Source organism: Thalassophryne amazonica, chromosome 20 (assembly GCF_902500255.1).
Source record: "Thalassophryne amazonica chromosome 20, fThaAma1.1, whole genome shotgun sequence".
In the NCBI taxonomy this organism is placed as follows: Eukaryota; Metazoa; Chordata; class Actinopteri; order Batrachoidiformes; family Batrachoididae; genus Thalassophryne; species Thalassophryne amazonica.
The window spans coordinates 24,922,469-24,939,543 of record NC_047122.1 but is presented as its reverse complement, the minus strand read 5'-3'; the positions used below and the strand labels follow the sequence as shown (position 1 = coordinate 24,939,543).

The following is a 17,075-nucleotide window of genomic DNA, read 5'->3' as shown; positions in this document are numbered from 1 at the left end:
CAACTAAGAGTGTCAGGAATGTGGCTCTTGAGGACCGGACTTGGCCACCCCTGCTCTAGGGCATCTACTGGGGGTGCACAGGTTCTGTAGGGCTTCTATGGGGGGGCTACACAGGGATCATAGGGGTCTACAGGGGGCTGCACGGGGGCCTTAAGGCATTGGGAAGCTGTACAGGTGCTTAAGACGTATACAGCGGACTCCATGGGGCCCTAGGGCATCTTCGGGGGACTGTGCAGGGGCTCTAGAGTGTCTACAAAGGGTGCATGGGTTCTGTAGGGCATCTACAGGGGACTGCACAGGGGCCCTAGGGGTCTACAGGGGCCTGCATGGGGGCCTTAAGGCATTGGAAAGCTGTACAGGTGCTTAAGACGTATACAGCGGACTCCATGGGGCCCTAGGGCATCTTCGGGGGACTGTGCAGGGGCTCTAGAGCGTCTACAGAGGGTGCACAGGTTCTGTAGGGCTTCTATGGGGGGACAACACAGGGGTCATAGGGGTCTACAGGGGCCTGCATGGGGGCCTTAAGGCATTGGAAAGCTGTACAGGTGCTTAAGGCATATAGAGCGGGCTGCACGGGGCCCTAGGGCACAGCAGTGGTGGGCAGTGCTAACCAAAAAATTTGCTTTGATAACAGATAATCAGCTAACTAAAAAGTTGTCTTTTATAAAGCTAAACCGATAAACCACCCCAAAAAATCGGAAGCTACAGACAACCGATAACTTCCAATATTGTCTCTGGTACACTTGCAACAACTAACAAGCTGATTTTGAGTTTTAACACCACGATCACTTCTGGTAGCATCAAAAGTGTCTACAGACCTAAACAATAAGCCAGCATTTCTGTCTTTGTGCGTTGCCCACTGCTGGAAGCTCCTGTTTATTACATAGCTTCCAGTAGAGAAGCAATTGAAAAGAGCAGCAAAGCTCAACTCTCTGCTCAATGACAGCATTGCCGTGATGCGGAGGTAAAGCAGTCCTGACATATGGTTTGGTTTATAAATAAAATTAATACTGATAGAATAACTTAATTAATGTCAATTCTGTCATTTGTACAAAGTTAAAATATAACATATATATTTTAATGTTGAATAATGCACTTATTATGCAAGTTTTGTAAGAAACACAGACAGATGGCAAAGGATTATGGGTAAAATGTGCCTCCGCTAACACTGATTGTTGACTCATTCATTCTATGTAAACCAACATGTTAATGTGAGGTGTTGTGTGTTGTTTACAAATAAATGTGCTTTTGTAAAATATGCCATTTTTTTATTTGTAAAAAAAGGCATTTAAAAACAAAAGCCAAGTTGTAATTAGATAACCATCTGATATAGCCGGTGTCAAAATAAATAGAACACTGCCAACTACTGGACGCCCAGTGCTAGGGCAAATACTGCCATGAACACTACTGGCCAGTAGATGGGAGTAGAGACCGTGAAAATTTGCCAAAACAAAATTCCAGATAAGCCGCATCTGCTGAATGCGTGGAAATGAAAACTGAATTTCAGACATCTTTTATATATATTACTCTGGAACAAAGACAACAGACAGTGTTTGACATAAGCAAGATGTTAAAGAGCAAACAGGAATCGATTGCAATGATTCCAACAGAAAATAATGGATGAGCAACCTGAGCTTCTTCTGGCATTTTGACATAAAACAAACACAATAACAAATGTCGATAAACCCAGAGAATATATTCACAAGAGTTTTAGGCACAATACCCAAAGAGTTTAATGCTTTTGTCTGTGTGAAGCCTGATCAGAGCGTCTCAAATGCATTTCTCCTGTCGTGACTGTACTGCGATTACCCATAATGCATCAGCAGCATGTCCACACTAAAACCTTCAAAATGAATGCATTACTTTAAAACTAAAACATATATCTGATATTTTCACTTTATAAAACTTCAGACATGACGTTAATTTAAATAACTTGTTGGAAACTAGTTTGGCTATAATTTGAACCATAAGTTAAAACTGTATGCCTCTGGATGACTTGGGTGATATTGCCAGTGTATCAGTATGGGGTCAAAAGAAATTAGTCTTTTTTTGTGACCAGTTCTCCTTTGCCTGCAGAGAATAGAGTGGTTTCTTCTAGAACCAGCTCTCCGAGGATAGAACTGTGCATCTACTATGAAACATTTAACAGATAGGTGCTTAACTGATTTAGATCTCATAGATGTTTGTAACTATTCAGCTTTGTTTACCATGTCTGCAAAAATATGTTCGTGGTCTAAAAGTTATCAGACCAAAACTTATCAGAAGATAATTAGTCCAATGATGGTTTTCAAAGTTATCTGAAAAGTTAATCCAATAATGAAAACATTACCTTCGATAATTATCGGTTAGCGGATAAGCGGAACTGTGCCCACCACTGGTGCACGGTTGCCCTGTGGCATCCACTATTACACTTTGGTTCCTTTAAGAGCAGCATGTTTGTTGATGTGACCAAAGAGACTTGTGTCAGAAATAGTAGCGCGGGTTTTGGCGGACTGGTCAGAGCATCCACCCCCCCATGCTGGAGATCGTGTGTTTGTTTCCCAAGGGGAGCAAGTGGTCGCTGTCAAACACAACACAGAACAGCTGCTACAGTGGTATTCTGAGGAGGCCACTGAAGCATCAGTTTTCTTCAAAGTCCAGGAGACTCATTTCTAAGATTGTGAAGAAATTAAAAATTATCAATCCATGTGTGCACATGGTTCGTTATAAATCTCAGGTATCATGGTAGTGCACGTATGTGTGTAACGGAGGCCATCAGGTGTCGCTGTGCAGATGTAGGTAGTAAACCTCACTCCCAACAGCTCAAAAGGATTCTCTGGTCACAAGGCCAGAGGCCCAGGGTTTAGCCTTCTGGTTAGAGAGTCTGACTTCCATGCCAAGGATCGTGAGTCCGTGTCCCAAGGGGAGCGAATGGGTGGAGTCATAACAACACAACGCAGAGTGCAGCCGCTACATGTGCATGAGCCTGCTTTCCACTCCCATCTTTAGCCACGAGGGGATGTAGACACGTCCTGAAAGACTCGCATCTAAAAGCCGTCACTCTGAACGCTGTTTCGTCACGCAAAGTACAGAGAACAAAAAGGAAATGAAAACTGTAAAAAATGCAAAAAATGTGAAATGGAGACGAAAGACGAAACGAAAACTTTGTCGGGGTGTGTGTTCTGGAATTATGAACAAAAGAAAAGCTTCTGAATGGAGAAAATAATGAATTCGTAGGGCTGCAAATATTTATAGCACCGTTAATCAATAAACAATAAAAGGCCCAATAAGTTCTTTACGGTGCAACCTGTCAATGGTACATTGTAGTGTGTGTGTGTGTGTGTGTGTGTGTGTGTGTGTGTGTGTGTGTGTGTGTGTGTGTGTGTGTGTGTGTGTGTGTGTTGGTTTGCACTCAGTTGTTTTGTGCCTTTTACTCTTAAAGTGGATTTTAACCAGCTAATAGGACCACAGACTTTAGGATTCGGCAGCAGTGACCAATCACAGAGCAGCTGTTGATTTCTTGGCAAATAAACGCCATGACGCGCCGTCTCTCTGCAGACGCGCTGATGACCTCAGATGTCTGAGCAGGAACTGTTCCAGCAAACGGGAGCACGGGGAGACGCTGCTGGATCACATGTGGGTCGTTTCTCAGCATTGACGCTCGTTAAGCATGTGAGACTGTTAATTAGACGCGCTGATTGCCGTTTATGTGAAGTGTTTCGCTGGGATTGATTCAGTGGATCAGAATGAAACGATCAAAAGTGTTTTGGAGTGTTTCAAACTGCTGTTCCTCAAAATGTGTCAGATGTTTGTTTCTTTGTTCAAAAACTGCAACAATTAATCAATTAGTTCATTGACTGAGACGCTTTTCGGCTGTTGTGGAAATCAATGATTTATATCAGATGTTTACTGAGAATAATGAGACATTTGGAGATTCAAAAAAAAAAAAAAATCCAAAGCAACTTCAGTGGATTCAGACTTCAGTCAACAACCTTTCTAAATAATAAAAACGTCACCTTCATTTATGAGGTAGACGCCAAAAGAGTAATAACCTCAGAGTATTTAAGGACCCGGCTGTTTATCACGTCCATGCTCAAAGAATCCAAAAATAAATAATTAAAAAAATAAAATAAAATCCGCTTCCCTGTACAATGATTTACCTTCAACGGCAAACATAACCTCCACTCTGCCTACAGAGCAGAGCGGCCCTTTGGGAGAGCAGACATTACATGGCCGTTTGGGGGCAGAGAGGTTATATGGCCCTTTGGGAGCAAGGATGTTATCCGGCCCTCTGGGGGAGCTGAGATTATACAGCCATTTGGGAATACAGGTGTTATGCAGACCTTCAGGGCATGGATGTTATGCAGCCCTTTGGGGAGCCGAGGTTATGCAGCCCTTTGGGGGATCCGAGGTTATGCAGCCCCTTGGGGATGCAGGCGTTATGCAGACCTTTGGGGGAGTTGAGGTTATGCAGCCCTTAGGAGGAGCCGTGGTAATGCACCTTTTGGGGGAGCCAAGGTTACGTAGCCCTTTGGGGGAGTTGAGGTAATATGCCCTTTGGGAGAGCCAAGGTTATGCTGCCCCTTTGGGGGAGCAGAGGTTAGGTGACTCTGCTTAGTTTGGAAGTTCTCTTATATTATTTGTGTCTAACTCTCCCCTTTAGTCGTACTTTGGTGATTTTCTATCGTTGTCAGTCTTCTCTTTGTCATCTGTGTGTTTTGTTTTCTTCTCGCTTCGTATCATTATAATTGCAAACAAACTCTCAGTGGATCTCGGTGTTGTGATGTGGGTGCCGCTCCGCTATCAGCACGTCTCATCTCCTCAGAGGAGATTAACTTAATGTTAGAGGTAAAAGCTCCATCTCTCTCTGCTCATCCTTGGAGCTGATAAGGTTGTTTTGTTTGTTTTGTCCTTCCTGTTCGTCTTTCAGTCCTGATGGATGGAGTTCAAATCCCTGTTGCTTTTATCAGCTTCGGCAAACTTGCAGGCACATGCGTGCTGCCATGGCAAGAGGGTCGCCTTTAACCCTTTTTGAAAACATTTCTACTCCAAACATTAAATTTTGGAGTAGTTTGGTCAAAGATCCAATAAAACATGGTCCAAAAAAACACCTGTTTTTGGACCACAAAACCTGATCAATATAATGATCAGTATAATCTTTACATCACCCCCTAATAATCAGTAAAATATTTGGGATAAATGACTCAGAATTCATAAGTTCAAGTCATACATAGTCAAAAACACCATTGCAGACAGATGTATATTTACTTACGCATTTATATTGTGGTGAGTCGAGCGCATACGTTATGCATCAGCCCTCTGATGCCAGTCATCAGTTTTGCAAAGGATGTCTACCAAAAAAGAAATTATTTATTCAATCCAGGTAATCTTGCAAAATCCATTTGACATTAGTGAGGCCCACTGCCCCCAGGAGGCTGGAAGTGGTAAGACAGCATTGAAAATGGTCCGATGTATCTGTGACGGGATTTAGCTTGAAGTCACCAGAACTCAGTCCTCCTGCATCTGCTGGATTTCTCTTTCTATCTAGATTCCAAACTTATTTAATAAAAAAAAGAACGAAAAAGCAAACATGATAGCATGACAGAAAATCCTCAACAAGTGGGAACCACGAGGAAAAAGCATGACATTACAAACGTTTGTCTTAAAAGAAAGTGCATGTGAATGAAATAAGTCCCATACAGACCGTGGAGCTGCTGCTTATTACCAGATAAGCATAGAGAGATCTAGATCAAAGATCAACCACCCAGTAAGTAGACATTGATGGAAAACATTTAGAACAGGTGATCATCAGGAGAAGGGTAGATGACCCATGTTCTCAAGGTCACAGGATCTTTTTCCACCCATATGTGCCTAAACTCTCTCTGTGAGGACGACATGATGTAAAAAACCCAGATAAAACATTCGTACTTGTCAATCTAGTCATGCTTCCTGCATAAATATACATTATCATTCTTCCTGCTCAGACGGCAAACCAGGGGCGGATCTAGATGGAAAGGGGGCATGGGGGGAGGGACACTGCTCCCCACAACACCCCTAGATTAAAGGTCCACTTTTGAAGACATTTTTCATGAAATACTACTACTACTACTTCTTATAATAATAATAATAATAATAATAATAATAATAATAATAATTTCAACAACTAACTAAGGAGTTACTCAAGGAATAATCAGTAAACAGTAATTGGATTACTTTTTCAAAGTAACTGTGGCAACACTGACTGAGACATCCTGGATAAAGGCCTGCTTCAGAGCGCTCTTGACCTCAGATTGGGGAGACGGTTCAGCAAGACACATAGCCAAGATATCAAAGGAGTGGCTTCAGGACAACTCTGTGAATGTCCTTGAGTGGCCCAGCCAGAGCCCAGACCTGAGTCTGATTGAACATCTCTGGAGAGATGTGAAAATGGCTGTGCACTGACGCTCCCCATCCAACCTGATGCTTGAGAGGTGATGCAAAGAAGAATGGACAAAACTGCCCAAAGCTAGGTGCACCAAGCTTGTGGCATCATATTCAAGAGGAACTGAGACCCTCCTGTCATGTGCACCAACAGCATTTCCTGTATATTTGTTTTGTGAATTGTTTCTGAATTGTCTGTAGCATGGCCCAAGCAGAGGGTCACTCCTTTGAGTCTGGTCTGCTTGAGGTTTCTTCCTCAGAGAGGGTTTTTCCTTACCGCTGCTGCTCTGGGGGTTAGTAAGGTTAGACCTTACTTGTGTGAAGCACCTTGAGGCAACTCTGTTGTGATTTGGTGCTATATAAATGAAAATAAATTAAAAATTTAATTGAACTGAGGCTGTAATTGCTGCCAAAGATGCATCAACAGAGTATTGAGCAAAGGCTGTGAATACTTATGGACATGTGATTCCTTAGGTTTTTATGTTTAATACATTTGCAAAAATTTCAAAAACTTTTTTCATGTTGTCATTATGGGGTGTTGTGAGTAGAATTTTGGGGAAAAAAATGAATTTACTCCATTTTCGATTAAGGCTGTAACATAACAAAATGTGGAAAAAGTTAAGTGCTGTGTATAGTTTTTTGCATGCACTGTATAATAATAATAATAATAATAATAATAATAATAATAATAATAATAATAATTTTAACAACTAAAATGTTTAAGCCAGTATTACTCTGGGACTAAGTTTTACTCCAGTTCTGCACTAAGTTTAATTGATAAGTCAATATATGTTTAGCGCTTGTAGTGTAGATCATTTTGACTTGGTCATTTTAAAAGTAGCTTGCATGCTGAAAAATGTGGACACCCCTGCCATAAGCGGTTTACATGCATCTCTCAGTCTCAAACACCAAGGACGCAGAGACATGAGTGTTACCACTGATAAACCTTAAGTCAGTGGTGCCCCAAGAGATACCCAAAGTACTGACTCCACCTGGTGATTTCACTGAGGAACTCAAAGTGATTTTATCAGTGAGATCACCTGCTGAAATCAGTGGTTGCAAAAAAACCTGCATTCTCTTGGACCTTTGTGGTATCACCTTTGACACCACTGCCCTAAGTAAAACTCTACAAGTTCAACCCTTTCACTGCACAGAGCTTCTGATGGCCAAGTGCAGGAAGTCATTTAAAGCCTGGACGTTAGTCTTGATAATCCCAAACCCTGACTCCTCGCTCACCTTCTCAAGTGCCACAGCTGTGGTATTTATTCATTCCACAGAGATCACAGTATTCACGACAAAGTCAAGGTCAGCAAATATTTCCTCACACAAAAAGGCATTAAAAGTTGTTGGACTCCAGAACACCCAGACTAAGCCAGAACACACACAGCACCTGTTTATGGAGTGGACATGGTGTCCAGGATGTCCCAGAGAGCAGCCCAAACATCTAACGCAAAAGCTTTAGAGTGAAATGTACACTGCCAATATTCACGCGTGCATTCAGTGATTACTCGCAGAGCTAAAATGCAGTTGATATTTGACTTCTTGGGTGTGAAGCTCTGCTCTGGTCTCCAAATGACAAGTAATGTGGATTGAATCTGATTAAGAATGATCTTTGCAAGCCTTCCTGTGCACAGAGAGCAGTCGAATAACAAGTCCAGGTGGTAACCCTTTCCAGCAGGGACTAGGACATCCTTTCTTCCAGTCGGTTGGGATGACACCTGTCTCCCAGACTTGTTGCAGTACCAGAAGAACATCTGCCTTGATCCCTGCAGCTTTGCCCATCCTCCATTATTTTGCATTCTCAATTTTCAATCTCAGTCAAATTCAGTGTTTTGCAACTGACTGGCAGATCAGTCACCAGACCCCTAGGACTGGAAGTGTCCAACATTCTGACAGGAGGATCAGTGTTACACAAACACTCATAGTAACAAAGTACAACACCTGTCTGGACCGTGCCTTCACTTGCATTGTTAACATACAGTGAAATCACCACAATCAAAGTGACCTCGGTTCTGTTTTGGATTCTGACTGGTGACCACCCAGATAGGCCAACAGTCCCTCTGCGATTCTAGCAGCAACCACCTCCCTGCTGTAGCCAGGTGTTGTGTGGGTGTGTCCTCTGCCTCCTCTAGAAACTTCTAATCAATAGGTTTTCAGTGTGTCAGTTACTGGAATCGCTGAAACCAAAGAGTACCAAGTGTCACGGATGACCCATGAGTGCGGTGGTTGGGATTGTGTTGGTCAGAACCGAACTAGAGGGGGCTCATGTGGGTCACCGTGTTGTCTCTTGATGCCCAACACCCAGTAACTGGATCTCTCAGCCAAACGTACGTCTACTGCAAGCCCTCAGAGTGAACTTTGGCAGAGTTCAAGATTTAAGAGTTTTAAGTTTTAAGAGTGTTAAGTTTGAAACCAGGCACTCAGGTGGTTTAGCTTCAGTTGATCTAAGCTGTCATGTTGACTGTCTGGGTCAGAGTCAAATTTGGTTAATGTGCTCAAACACAGACGGAAAACAAGGTGTATTGTAGTAGATGTCTTTAATTCCAGTTCGAGTCTTTAATTTGATAAATTAAAGACTTTAACTACTGTAAAAAGTCATTGTGTTTCTGTAAAAGGTGTAAAAATTTGGAATAACTGTTCTGATAGCATTAAATTATCTGGTACTTTAGTTGGCTTAAAAAGACTTTACAAAAACAATGTAATATCTTGTATGAATCTTCTTGTATGAAGAATTAGGTTAACTGAGTTTGTTATTGTTTTTGTTGTTGTTGTTTTTATTTTTTATTGTGCATTGTGCACTACTGTTTGTTCTGTTGTGTTGAGATATTTTAATTCATTGATTAATCTATATTCAGAGGTGCACATAACTGGAACTCATGGTGCTCATGTGTGCTAAAAATCATTGAAGCACAGGAGACAGCATACATTCCTGCAATCTGTCATTGCGTTCTTCCTATGAAGTGCTTCCTTTGTGTTTTCTGCTGCGCATCATTTATTTTTAGCATGCAAAAGCACCATGAGTACCAGTTATGTGCATGCCCGTCTATATTGTCTGTGCTTGTTTTTTTTGTTTGTTTGTTTGTTTTTTTGGTATTTGTTGTTATGAGTGTGTGTATATATATATATATATATATATATATATATATATATATAGAGAGAGAGAGAGAGAGAGAGAGAGAGAGAGAGAGAGAGAGAGAGAGATACACACACAGTTGTATGCAAAGGTTTGGGCACCCTTGTCATTTTATTGATTTGAATACATTTAGCACTAATTAATGGAACACAAAATTGGTTTGGTAAGCTCACTGACCCTTGACCTCCTTTCACAGGTGAATCCAATCATGAGAAAGGATATTTAAGGTGGCTGTTTGCAAATGTTTCCCATCTTTGCATCTCTTCTAAAGACTGGCAACATGGGAGCCTCTAAACAACTCTCAAATGATCTGAAAACAAAGATTGTTCAACATCATGGTTTAGGGGAAGGATACAAAAAGCTATCTCAGAAATTTCAGCTGTCAGTTTCCACTGTGAAGAACATAGTGAGGAAATGGAAGACCACAGGCACAGTACTAGTTAAGGCCCAAAGTGCCAGGCCAAGAAAAATCTCAGATAAGCTGAAGCGAAGGATGGTGAGAACAGTCATAGTCAACCCACAGACCTGCTCCAAAGACCTACAACATGATCTTGCTTCAGATAGTGTATCTGTGTATCGTTCAACTGTACAGCGCACTTTGCACAAAGAGATGCTGTATGATGCTGCGTACACATCACAAACAGTCGCTTGAGGTATGCTAAAGCACATTTGGACAAGCCAGCTTCATTTTGAATTAAGGTGCTGTGGACCGATGAAACTAAAATTGAGTTATTTGGACATAACAAGGGGTGGTATACATGGCTGAAAAAGAACACAGCATTCCAAGAAAAACACTTGATACCTACAGTAAAATTTGGAGGTGGTTCCATCATGCTATGTGGCTGTGTGGGAAATTATGCATTTTTGTTTTTGTTTTACTAGATTTTTTGTTAAGTATGTGTGTGTCGAATAAATAAATTCATTAATTCATTCATTCATTCTTTCATGTATTTGTGACGGAGACTCACCCATCCGAACAGCAGAGAGGGTGTTGGCCTGGTTGAAGAACAGCGGTGCCATGGTCAGCAGCAAGATTACAACATAAATCGACAGCAGCAGCGCTGGCAGAGCCGGCATCTTCCACTGCTCCTCATGGAGAACGGTCTACTGGCTGCCTGTACCGCCACCTGCAGGAGAGGAGGGCTCATGAAAATAAAGAAATGTGCTGGATCTTGTCAGCTGTAGGAGAGGAAAAACCTTGGTACGCATTATGCATCACACTGAACAATTTCCATCTGGATGTACTGCCACCTGTAGGAGAGGATACGTTGCTCTACTATATATCATGTTGTTTAAATTAGTATGAGGAAAAACCTCATTAAAAGCAGAGTCAACTCATGTACGTGAAGCACACAAAGCAGATCCGCATTCGACCGCAATTCAGAGTAACTGACTATCTCTTCCCTTAGTTACACCTTGAGATTCTGTCGTCAACGTTACAAACTGAATCTGGGATGAAATGTGTTCCTGGATACACAGTGAGAACAGGTTTGAATCTTAACCTATACACCTCCCAAAGCCCATTGGGTTAACCCCTGGATACCATAGTATAAATGTGACGCGAGTCAAACACTCCCCTTGGATGGGATGCTGGTCCAGTATGAGTTATTTCTCAAGCTATGGTCAATACCCACTGATAACTGGATGGACTGAGACCATACAGATTATGTGATGTCCAAGGACACGGACAGGTCATTGAGGTGAGGAAGATTGTCTCTTGATGTAATCCTGGACGAGATGGCAGACATAGAGAAAATCTACATCCAGGGTTGATCTAGAGATGCCTGTGCATGGGTTTGTTTAATATGAAAATGTTGTTGCATGCCAACAAACACATGATCCTGTACAGATCCTTATCTTATCATGATCTTCTGGGATTTCCCAGAAGATCAGGGTCTGAGGAACTGCTGCACCCTTCATTCACCTTCCTGGCTGTTGGATTACAAACCACCACATCATCCACTTGATCCGCCATTGAAGCCTTCTTGTTTCACCAGAGCTATGTTAGCCATTTCTTGTTCAGGGTTCTTATTGGGCCTTCATGGTTACCACAGGGCATACAAGGTCCCCACTGCATTTCACCCCAACAGACAATCCCCTATTTGATCCACTGCCCAAGTGTCATGACGCAGACAAGAAGTTGGATTTTGATACCCACACAGCCTGGAATCAAACCCACTTGGTCTCCAACCTACATGTCTGGATGTGGGAGGAAGCCGGAGCATTTGGAGGGAACACAAGGAGAACATGGAAACTGCGCACAGAAAGGCCACAGGTGGGAATCGAACCCATGTTGTAATCTGAACTGTTGCTGGCTGTACTGCCACCTAGAGGTGGAGAGGACTCATTACACACCAGGCGAAGCAAAATCTCGAGACCCACCAGATTTAATGGGGCATTTTGTTCTCATCATCATTTCGTCATCATGTTCCTTGGTTCTGTTTTAGTATCTGTGTGGCATCAAAGCGCCACCATCTAACTTACTGTCTGAAAATGAAGCTATTGTGGGCCTCAGAGATGAATGTAGATTGAAAAGCCCAAGTGCACATAAAAAGTTAGTGCCATTTCTATTTTTCTTTTTATTCCAATTTTCCAACTACTTTGCTCACCAGCACTTGGGAAAATGACGCTGGCTTTTAGAGGAACTGAAAGCAAGAAACAGCGAGCAGCCGTGCGTCTGGAATCAAACTCTAATCTGCAGTTGTGACAGTCACGTGAATGAACACTGACACAAAGTGAGACAGAAAAAAGACATCAAAAGAAGAAGAAACGGAGGAGCCCGATAAGAAAAGGGAAATATTATTACAGCCACGCTCTGAGTGACAGAAACCCGAGCAGAAAGAGACGGCGAGCACGCTGATGAAACCAGATCTGCTTTCAGGCAGCAGTAAACAAATGGACGTAATTAATTTGGGTTCCTCATGTAGGAGGTTCTATCATGTCAACAGGCAACATGAGGTGACAGGACCCTGATGATTTAAAAATAAATATAAATAAAAATGACTGCAGTTCACTGTAGCAGCTCAGAGGCTGATAACGTCTGCGGCTCTATTAGCGGCACCTGTTTCAGGCGTTAGTCATCTGAAGACATTTACAGTAAAAGTCTTCATCAGTTTTGAGGCCGCTGCCTGTCAGAAAATCCTCCTCAGCGGTATCGGGTTTGAGAGGCTGAAACAAGTCGATTGCTGCCTGACAAAGTTATGGTAGTGACATTGCTTGCCCCCCACCGCCCCCCAAACAAATGAGTCGTTACTAATGGCTCACTGGAAAGTCGCTAAAAGTCGCTAGATTACATGATGTAGCATATTTTCCTGAGAAAAAGTCACATTTTTAACTAATTTGGGAGATCCTACAACTTATACATTGGTGTGACTTGTATACCGAAAAATCACACATTCATTATTAATAATAAGAATTTTAATGGTTACTTATATAGGAGAGACACATAGTGGCTTAGTGGTTAGCACTGTTGCATCACAGCAAGAAGGTCATGGGATCGAGTCCCACCTCTGGCATTTCTGGGTGGAGTTTGCGTGTTCTCCCCCTGTTTGTGTGGGTTTCCTCCGGGTGCTCCAGCTTCCTCCCACATCCAAAGACATGCAGATTAGGTGAATTGGAAACTTTAAATTGTCCATAGGTGTGAATGTTTTTGTTTGTCTATTCACGGTTTTAGAGTATCACAGAATCCTTTGCGTGCTGGGAAGGGAGGCTTGATAATGGCTCAGCTTAATGCTAACTTTAACATTGAAAATGCCAGAGACACGCTAACGCATTAGCATCGGCCTCGTTTTTAAGTTATAAAATACATCTATCAACTGTTTCAGAAGACCATAACAGGTCAGTTTAACATAAAAAAGGTAAATATTACTCACAGACATATGCTCTTTAGGGTTTTAGCGGGGAAAAATTAAGATAAAGCGAAATAAAACAAAGAACCAATGAAGCAGCAGATCGAAGATCGAAGCACTGCTTCAATGGTTCAAAGTTCAAAGCAAAGCCACACTGCAGAAACGGTTGATTATACAGACCTGCTGCAGGGTCTGTAATCAATGTAGAGAAATGATCATTTTCCTGACAAACACCCCCAAAAACAACGGCCACTCTGAAGGACCGATAATGGAATCGTTAAGCAAAAAGGCTATTGATGTCAATGGGTCGAATCATTTCTTAAGGTTACCTGAAAAGAACCGGTTCCCGACATGAAAACACAAACCCTTGTGTTATCATTCTTTGCTTCATAGTGGAGTAGAGTGGAGAGTGATATTCTTTCATCAAAACAGATCAAATCCAGGATTGCATCTCAGATGTACCTTCTGGCAATTTGTAGCTAAATCTTCAGGTCTTGTTTTAAACAAGTAATAATGAAGCTGTATAACTGGTGATACAAAATGCAAAGTTTGCACTGTGCACAGTTTCTCCAATCACAGCCATATAAGCCTATAACTTCTTCTGGGTTGTCTGGGTGTCTTGGTGGCTTTCCTCACTCTTCTCCTTCTTGCACAGTCACTCAGTTTTTGAGAACTGTCTACTCCATGCAGATTTACTATAGAGTGCCATACTGTTTGTATTTCTTCGTAACTGATGTAAATAAATTCCAAGACATATTCAGTGGCAGCTTCACCATCAGAGAGCCTCATCCACAACTACAACAAAAGACTCCAAGCTGTCATTGATGTTAAAGGGGGCAATACACTGTATTAAGAACAGGGGTGTGTAAACTTTTGATCAGGGTCATTGGGGTAGTTTCTGTTGTCATTATGATTTAAAAAGAGTAAACACAATTCTTGGACAATAAGTGGCTTCACCCAATGGTTAACCATGAGTGAAAAAAAGGTTTTTGTGTTATCATTCATATTCTCTGAAAAATGGCCCAAAAAATTCTGCCATGTGTTCTGGTATGTAAACCTTTGAGCACAACCATATGGTTTTTCCTCTTCAAGAGTCATTTTAGGTGTGACTTATACTCCAGAAAATACGGTAATCGTGTCTAATTTGTTTTTGGCAGGAACCAGAATGGCATCGATATGTCTGTATATAGCTGTTATTTATTTTTAATCAGGAAAAAATATTTGATTGGTTTGAATGACTTCATGATGAAGTCATAAATGGAGAAAAGCACAGATGTAAATTTATTTCGCAGTGTGTGTTGTGTGGGCCGCTGAAGAGGAGGTACTGCTGGCCCACCACCACCAGAGGGCGCCCTGCCTGGAGTGCGGGCTCCAGGCACCAGAGGGCGCCGCCGCCTCACGGGAGCAGCCTCGGTGACAGCTGTCACCCATCACCTGAGACAGCTGACGGCAATCATCAGTGGGGTATATCAGCAGGACGGCATCTCCACCTCATTGCCGAGATATCGTTCTACCTGGAAGGTAATATTCTCAGCTGACTGCTTGACAGTAACCTTTTGTGACTTTTGTGAGTGATAACAGACCTTTTTTTCCAACGAGAGGTGGAGGTAGCTTTCCTGCCGTGTGGATTACTGGGTGCAAACGCGCCCACCTTTAATTGTGTTTTTGTTCCTCGCCAGCAGTACCAGGTCCGACACGCGGAGGCAGTGGCCACCTGGGAGTTCGGGACTTGGCGGCTCCAGTATACCCGGGGTCCTGTGGCGGAGGAAGCCGTGTGGTACCGGTCTTACCTTGGAGAGGCGTCTCCTATCTTCGAGCCTGCCCACACGACACTTTTGTAAATTGACTGTTGTCCATTTCTGTGATTGGTTGTATTCGTTGTGCACATTCACAACAGTAAAGCGTTGTTATTTGACTTACTCCATTGTCCGTTCATTTGCGCCCCCTGTTGTGGGTCCGTGTTCCTACACTTTCCCAACAGTGTGCATCAGTTCTGTATTTTCATGAGACTTCTTGCAGTTAATCAGCGATTGCTTGGGCTTAGTAAAGATTTCTTCCTGTGCACGAGTTATTGCCAGTTTTTAAAGATATAAAACAGAATTCTAACATTTTTACCGGCTGCCATCATGGCGTCTGCGGCTCTGTTGACTTGTCTGGCAAAGAATGAGCAGCGGCTCTGAAGTGAACGACGTTATCTTCCCCACCTCCTCATAGATGCAATAAAAAACATTTTTTTTCAAAGCAGAGACGTGGATAAAGCACTTTGTCGGGTAATGGCCCTTAATGCTCGTCTAAATGTAGGATATTAGTTTTCTGTGCCTTCGGGGGATAAAGAGATTTTATTTTGCAGTGGCGGCCTCATGAAATGCAGCATTGCTGACTCAAACCGCCATAATGACATGGTAATCCTCTCATTTAGCGACTGACACACGACACATTTCTGCCTGACGAAACAGCAGGAGGTTTGTTTCCTGCACATAATGTAGTTCTTCATAAAGTGCGGCCGTCACGCTGCACAGGCAGCTGCAGCAAGCACCATGGAACACAAAGCGTGACTGACAAAGTGGTGAAAATTGATTTTTCACAGCACAGAAATGTTGTTTTCCAGAGTTCTACAGTGATCCAGTGGAAGATTCCAGACAGATTTCTTTCTGACACAGTCTCATTTCGATGGGCGACACTTTGCTTCAGAGATTCACCGCTTCATGATGTTAGATGGAATGTTGAATGACGCCTGTCCTCAGACCATTTCATGTTACAGACTGGATTTGACCTGAATGCTGGTCTTCATTTGCGTACAGTAAAAACTAAGGTCTTTGTATCTCTGTCTGGGATGGTGCCATGAAATGTTCTGTTCTTTGTTTATCACACTGGGACAAACACATGCATCACAAAGTTTTGATATAACACATATCGCTCAGATATAAACAACGCAATCGCGGTCACCTGCTTGCAATGTCAAACGCAACACTCTTCAACCAGCCTCATAGCTCCACTGATCCACACAGTAGGGCAAGGCCACCCACCTGGGGGTGGGCCAAATGCAGGCTTAAAAAGCAGGCTAACCGTAGGGTCCCTTCACACATAAGATGGCATTGGGTGAAAGACACAGAAACTGGAAGAAAGTCCGTGAACAAAAAAACTAAACCACCTGTTGCCGGGAGGGACACACATTTGGACAGGTGTGCACGATACAGCAGCAACGGTTTTGCGCACTCTCATGCACATGCACAAACATAGAGTGAGCAGCTGGAATGTGTGGCACCACATCGCACTGCTGCTATGGAGAAAAAAAAAACACACCATGTTTTTTCCATGTGAGGACAGCAGGCACATGCACGCACCTCAGCATGACAATGACCCCAAACACACAGCCAGGGAAACTAAGGAAGGGCTCTGTAAGAAGCATTTCAAGGTCCTGGAGTGGCCTGGCCAGTCTCCAGGACCTTTGGAGGGAGCTGAAACTCCAAACCTGAAAGATCTAGAGAAGATCTGTATGGAGGAGTGGACCAAAATCCCTGCTGCAGTGCTACAAACCTGATGAAAAACTACAGGAGACGTTTGACCTCTGTAATTGCAAACAAAGGCTACTGTACCAAATATTAACACTGATTTTTACAAGTGTTCAAATACTTATTTGCAGCAGTAACATACAAATAAATTATTAAAAAATCATACATTGTGATTTCAGGATT

The 17,075-nt window shown here is 42.6% G+C and overlaps 1 protein-coding gene across 4 annotated transcripts in view; it reads right to left on the bottom strand.

The window, feature by feature from the left end:
* The window catches only part of LOC117501603 (glutamate receptor ionotropic, kainate 5-like), a 382,609-nt gene that overhangs the window by 135,887 nt on the left and 229,647 nt on the right, over nucleotides 1-17,075 (bottom strand). For all 4 annotated transcript variants that reach the window (XM_034160521.1, XM_034160520.1, XM_034160519.1 and 1 more), the window contains one exon: nucleotides 10,501-10,659. In XM_034160521.1, the coding sequence (XP_034016412.1) occupies nucleotides 10,501-10,609 (109 nt within the window). In that variant the 5' untranslated portion in view covers nucleotides 10,610-10,659. The remainder of the gene's footprint in view (nucleotides 1-10,500; nucleotides 10,660-17,075) is intronic.